Below are 6,707 nucleotides of genomic sequence, written 5' to 3'. Positions count from 1 at the left end.
ACAACTCTGAAACAATGGTCCCATTTTAGTTTGTGTCTTCCTTACCAGTTCTTAAAAATATGGACTTGGGCTGGGTATGGTGGCTCATGCCTATAATCCCAGCACTTTGAGAGGCCAGTGTGGGAGGATTGCTTGAGCCTAGGAGTTCAAGACTAGCCTGGGCAATATAGTAAGACTCCATCTCTACAACAAAACAAAACAAAACAAAACAAAACAAAACAAACTTTTTTTTTTTTTTAAGGAAGATGACAGTTTTATTTAAACACAAAATGTGCACATAAGCTGTCTACTCATTTTCTTCGCTGCGCAGCCTGGCATTGGGGTTGGTGACTCTGGTGGCCAGCTGGGCAGCTCTTTCCACGATGGCTTTGCGGTTCTTGGAGGAAACATTGTGAGCGATCTCAGCACAGTAAGATTTGTAGCTCATCAGCAGCCCTTCCAGCTCCTTGACGTTGTGGACCAGGAACTTCCGGAAACCGCTGGGCAGCGTGTGCTTTGTTTTCTTGTTGCTCCCATAACCAATGTTAGGCATCAAGATCTGGCCCTTGAACCTTCTACGAACCCTGTTGTCAATACCTCTGGGTTTCTGCCAGTTACGCTTAATTTTGACATATCGGTCTGACTGGTGCCGGATGAACTTCTTGGTTCTCTTTTTGACGATCTTGGGTTTCACAAGGGGTCTAAGGGAAACCATGATGCCGAAGAGATCACTGCTACCTCCGTAGGCAGTGCCGAGGAAGAGACAAAAAAAAAAAAAAAAAAAAAACTTAAAATTAACCAGGCATGGTGGCATGTGCCTATAGTCCCAGCTACTTGGGAGGCTGAGGTGGGAGGATCACTTCAGCCCAGGAGGTGGAGGTTGCAGTGAGCCATGATTGCGCCACTGAACTCTAGCCTGGGCAACAGAGCAAGATCCTATCTCTTAATAAATAAAAATAAACCAAAAAACAACAAACTGAAGCCTGTTCAGAGGAAAATACCAGGATTAAAAGGAGCCCCACAATGATCTATCAGGAAGAGTCGTTGCTGGTACTGTTAAAGAACAGAACATTCTCCGCCCAACTATTTGAAAGCCGTGTGGAAGAGGAAGAGGTTCTAATTCCTGTTCTTGCCATGAGAACTAGGATCAGGCCAGGCGCAGTGGCTCACTTCTGTAATCCCAACCCTCTGGGAAGCTGAGGCTGGAGGATCCCTTGAGCCCAGCAGTTTGAGATCAGCCTGGGCAACGTAGCAAGTAAGACCCTGTTTCTACTTAAAAAAAAAAAAATTATTTAAAAAATATAAAAGGAGTAGGATCAAAAAGCGAAAATGTGCTGGGGCTAATCGATCATCAACATATTTGATTTCACGCATTCATTCAACAGATATTTTTTGGGGCACCTCCTGCAAGTGAGACACAATTGAAGGTGTCCAGAGAAGAATCTTATCCAAATTGCAATGCCTCTAAGAAAAAGTATACAAAATTTATTAGGGGCTTCTCTGAGAGCCTTGAAAAAGATCTATATGAGTAAGGGGCCCCGAAGCTTAGACACTATCACTTTCATAATCAGTTCACCCCATTCACTCTCTCCTTCATCAGTAATCCTTAAATTTTATGATTTATGCCTTCATCAAAAACAAGCAAATAAATGTATTTACATCCCCCTATTCTGAAATAAAAATAAAATCCTGTACTTTTTTCCACCTTGAGTTAATATAGCCTCTGGATAGCTGCATAGAATTATTCCTCATTTCTTTTTACAGCTGCATAATATTCCATTATGTGAAGATACCATTGTTGATTCAATCATTTCCCTGTTGATGCATGTTGGATTACTTTCTAATCTTTTACTGCTAAACAATAATTCAATGAATGACCTGGAGTGTCATCTTTTTAATATTTGTGCCTACAAATCTCTTGGATGGATTACTAGTTGTGGGTTTGCCAAAGGGTCAATACCTATGTGATTTTGTTAGATATTACCAAATTCCTTTCCATGGGGGTTGTAGCTGAGGCCTCTCTTAATACCAGCTTCTCCTGCCACCTGCTGCTGCTTCATGCTCTGTCCATAAAGTATGGTCCACAACCATCTCTGGAGTTGCCAGTATCTAGGGAACACTCTGAGAAGGGGGAGGATCACAGAATCACACAGTGGCAGGTTAGGAAGGACCCTGAAGTGGAGACATCTAGATGACAGGAGCATTGCTAAACTGCTACCATCCAAGGCTGCCTGGAGCCAGCAGGCTTTGAGGATCTATCTCTGAGTTGGGAGATTGCTTAGTAACAATGAAACATTAATAATTGGAAAGATCAGGTGTAACAGAGGAGGACTGGGAAGGTAGGTAGCTGTGCTGAATGTGCCTCATGCCCACTGGGGCCTCCAGACCCCAGGGCCAGAAGCAAAAGGCCTCAGCTTTTCAGGGAGAGATCCTGTCCACCCTTCCCAGTGAGTGTTCACACTCAAAACTATAAAGTCAGTAAGTTGGACAGCAGCTGCCCAGGACTTACTTTATTTATAGCACAGGCTATGAATATGCCCCCCTCCCCAACCCATCCCGCCCTTGTGAAAATGGTGTAAACAGAACAATGCAGCAGGATGGGCCACGCTGCCATCTGTGACTCTCTTTCTACAACAAATGCTTCACAGCTGCACATCACCTGCCAGCTCCGTCAGCATGCTGGCACACTTGAGCTGATGGTATTCAGGTTGCAGCTGCGGCGGGGCCAGTGGAATCCCAATCCTCTGTTAGGAAGGAAGCCTCATCCCTTCTCAGGAATAGCTTGACAACAGGACAGCCCTAAGAGGTCACCCCGAATGCTCCTGAGAGAATAAAGAACCGTTCCATGACCAAAGAGGCTGTAGCACAAGGCAGTGCAGGCGACCCTGGGCATCCCCAGCGGGTACCTCGGTCCCTCCAGAGTCATCAGCAACGTAAGGTTTTCCTAAAGCTTTTGGACCACAGCGTACAGCTGGGAGCAGCAAACTCCCACTCCAGCATGGAGGCATGTGAGATAGACCCACCAGAAACTGAGGGCAAGCACACTTCAAAATTTGCCTCTCTTCTTAGAAAACTTGAAGGGCAAATTTTGTGTCCATATTTTATCACTGATTTTATCATCTCAGGTCAATACTATTGTTTTTAAATGATTAGGATCACACTAATTTCTTTTTAGTTGTTGTAGGCAGTCAGGGGCTTTGCTCTTCTCTGCCCGTCTTTTTTTTTTTTTTTTGAGGCAGAGTTTCGCTCTTGTTACCCAGGCTGGAGTGCCATGGCGCGATCTTGGCTCACTGCAACCTCCGCCTCCTGGGTTCAGGCAATTCTTCTGCCTCAGCCTCCTGAGTAGCTGGGACTACAGGCACGCGCCACCATGCCCAGCTAATTTTTTGTATTTTTAGTAGAGACGGGGTTTCACCATATTGACCAGGATGGTCTCGATCTCTTGACCTTGTGATCCACCCGCCTCGGCCTCCCAAAGTGCTGAGATTACAGGTGTGAGCCACTGTGCCCGGCCTTCTCTGCCCTTCTTAACATAGCAGCCAGCAGTCTCTCCCTGCACTTGGTCATTTGCGATCTGTCTGCAGGGCTAAAGCAAAGTCAATGGGCCCTAACCTCTGGCTGCTCCCACTCCTCCGGACTCCAGATTCGTTGCAGGGTTGCTTGGTTTGCTTTGCTCGAAGCTTAAGGAGAAAGATTTAGGGAGGACTTCAGCTTATCCTGGACAAGAAAGGATTTGAAGAAACCATCGCTACACCTGGAACATGGCCTAATACCAAATGTGATTGTGGCTGCAGCCTAGGAAGGAGAGGGTGCTTTTAAATCTCCCATTCCTCATCTGTACATGGCAGCATTAGTCACAATAGCCAAAAGTGAAAGCAACCTGTGTCCATCAACAGATGAATGAATAAACAAAATATGGTCTATACCAGGCTTTGTCCCTCAGACCGTTGGAGGGCCGCCACATACTGTGCTCCTCTCACTGACCACCAATGAAAGAGGTGCCCCTTCCTGAAGTGCAGCGGAGGGCCGGATAAATGGCCTCAGGGGGCCGCATGCGGCCAGTGGGGCCATAGTCTGGGGACGCCTGGTCTATACATACAAAGGCATGCTATTCAGCCTTAAAAAGGAAGGAAATTCTGGTACATGTTACAGCATAGATGAAACTGGAGTGAAATAAGCCAGGTGCAAAAGGTAAAAACTGTATGATTCTACTTACATGAAGTACCTAGAGTAGTAAAATTCAAAGAGATAGAAAGTAGAATGGTGGCTTTGGGGCTGGGAGAGGAGAAAATGGAGTTTCAGATTGGGAAGATAAAAAGTTATGGAAATAGATGATGGTGATGTTTGCACAATATGAACGTACTTAATGTCACTTGAATTTGTTAAAGTGGTAAACTTTATGTTGTGTATATTGATACCATTAAAAAATAAATTTTTAAAAAAAGTTTATGCCAAGGGTCACTTACAAGGTACACTTGCTTTAAGGATTAATGCAACAATGAGTTTAAAATAAGTGTGTGATTTATCAGAAAAGAGGGTGAGTCCACAAAGAGATCGTAAAACAAAAGGCAAGGAAACCAGGGCAGATGAGGGTCCCAGGACAGGGCTTAACAGTGAGAAACTTGAGGGATGGAGGATTAACTTAAGGTGTGGCTGCATTTAAGTTGTCTGGAGAAGTCAGTGAAAAAAAAAATCCTCATTCCTTCAGGCACTGTGTGACTTTGGGGGATCCAGACTTGTCTTGGGAGTTCTAGTTGGATCTAAAGCTCAGATACATCATGTCCTTTCAATGGCTTGGCCCAGTGGATAGAAGAGTGAACTGATGTGTTTCTCTCAGGATATTGATTGCTGGCTCTGTGTCCTTAGGCTCTACGTGGAAAGCTCAGCTGCCCCACCCGGAAGCCATCCCAATCTAGAAGAGCAAACCCTCTTTTGACTCTCAACCCACTCAGTGTTTGCTTTTCTCTCCCGGTTCTCAGATTCTTGCTTCCGTACCCAGGATCCTTTATCTGTATCTGGCTCCTTTGACTTGGCAAATCCCCGAATTCTAGCCTTTTGGGGCTTCTTAAATGACCTTAGCTCAACCCACAAAACTCCTTCTTTATCTTCTAGCAGTGAAGGACAGCGTCTCCATTCCTACAATGCAACTCCCCCTCATGCTCCCCGAGAAGAGGCAGAAAGAGCCTGCCCTCCAGGTCTTTTTGAGAAGAGACCCGTGAACTGAGATGTTGAGTGCTAGGCCCCACCCTGAAAGGTAGAGGGAAAGCACTGGCCCCTGCAGAAGCCCGGCCTGGAGAGACGGGCTTCCTGACCCCTGCACAGAGCAGGCTCCTGGACCTTCAGACCCAGAGGCTCTAAGATCAGGGGCCAATCTGGAATCATCTCTGCAGTGAGACACCTGGGTGTCAGAGACGGCAATGGCACCCTGCCTCTATCGTCACATCTGCTCCCTTTCGCCTCCTAGTTCCTCAGCATTCACCGTCCTGGTCCTGCCTGTTTCACATTAGAAATGGTTGCATTTCAGAGACTCAGAGACATCTAGCCTCAAACAGACCCAGGGAATCTGACCCATTAACCTCTGGGTGACTGCCCTGACCCAGGTTCTGCTGATTGCCCTCAATGAATAAATAAACTTTAGCCAAGTCTGATACAGTTGCTGAATATCACTTACTGCACTGAAGATCTTATTTGGCTTATGGGTCCCAACTCAGCCTATGACTACTGTCTGCTTGGGGAAAGAGCAGAAAGTAATTCAGAGTTGCTAAGAGAGAGTCCTGTCAAGTCTCTCCTGCCTTTTCTCTATGGGCAACCTACCCAAAGAGTCTCTCACCCTTGACAGATGAACTGGCTATGAACCAGAAACCATACACATAAATATTCACACACACATGTATACACACATATATGTATGTGACTATATACACGCATATACGTTCAAATATACATAGAAATATAAATAAATAAAAATATAAGTATGCATATATATTTGAATATATATGTGTGTGAATATATATGATATATATATATGATATATGAAATCCAGACACTTAGTGCTTACTACATACCAGGCTCTGATTTACACACTTCACAAATATTAGTTCCTTTAATCCTCATAATGACCCTGTGAGGCAGACACCACTATCCTTATTTCATAGTTGAGGACGTTGAGTCAGAGAGATGAAGTAAATTTTCCAAGGTCATTCAGCTGGGAAGTGGCAGAGCCAGGATTCAAACCCGGGATGCTCAGCCGTAACCACGATGCCAAATCTAATGTAAAGCACTTGGCATGTAACAGGTGATGAGCAATGGTAGTAGGACTGGCATTACTATTCCACGACAGCCTCAACTCACCTGCCTTTTCACCGTGTAGCACTGGAAAAATGACTGGGAACAAGCTTCTCTGGTAAATGGCCAGCCCTAGTCAAGTCAGGGATACAGGATCACACAAAGTGATTCCACATACGTGACCATTGGCACTCCTGCTTTTTTTTTTTTTTTTTTAAGACGGAGTTTCGCTCTTGTTACCCAGGCTAGAGTGCAATGGCACGATCTCGGCTCACCGCAACCTCCGCCTCCTGGGTTCAAGCAATTCTCCTGCCTCAGCCTCCTGAGTAGCTGGGACTACAGGTGTGTACCGCCATGCCCAGCTAATTTTTGTATTTTTAGTAGAGATGGGGTTTCACCACGTTGACCAGGACGGTCTCGATCTCTTGACCTCGTGATCCACC

At 45.4% G+C, this 6,707-nt stretch overlaps 1 protein-coding gene across 1 annotated transcript; it reads right to left on the bottom strand.

Annotated features, from left to right (window-relative positions):
- Positions 1 to 279: 279 nt before the first annotated feature.
- Positions 280 to 694, bottom strand: LOC101042190 (large ribosomal subunit protein eL32-like). The gene has a single exon (XM_039460949.2). It carries the CDS (start codon positions 692 to 694, stop codon positions 287 to 289), a length of 408 nt encoding a protein of 135 aa, XP_039316883.1. The 3' UTR covers positions 280 to 286.
- Positions 695 to 6,707: the final 6,013 nt, after the last annotated feature.

The sequence above is a fragment of the Saimiri boliviensis genome, chromosome 11 (assembly GCF_048565385.1).
Source record: "Saimiri boliviensis isolate mSaiBol1 chromosome 11, mSaiBol1.pri, whole genome shotgun sequence".
Classification (NCBI taxonomy): Eukaryota; Metazoa; Chordata; class Mammalia; order Primates; family Cebidae; genus Saimiri; species Saimiri boliviensis.
This window is presented reverse-complemented; position numbering and strand designations above follow the sequence as displayed.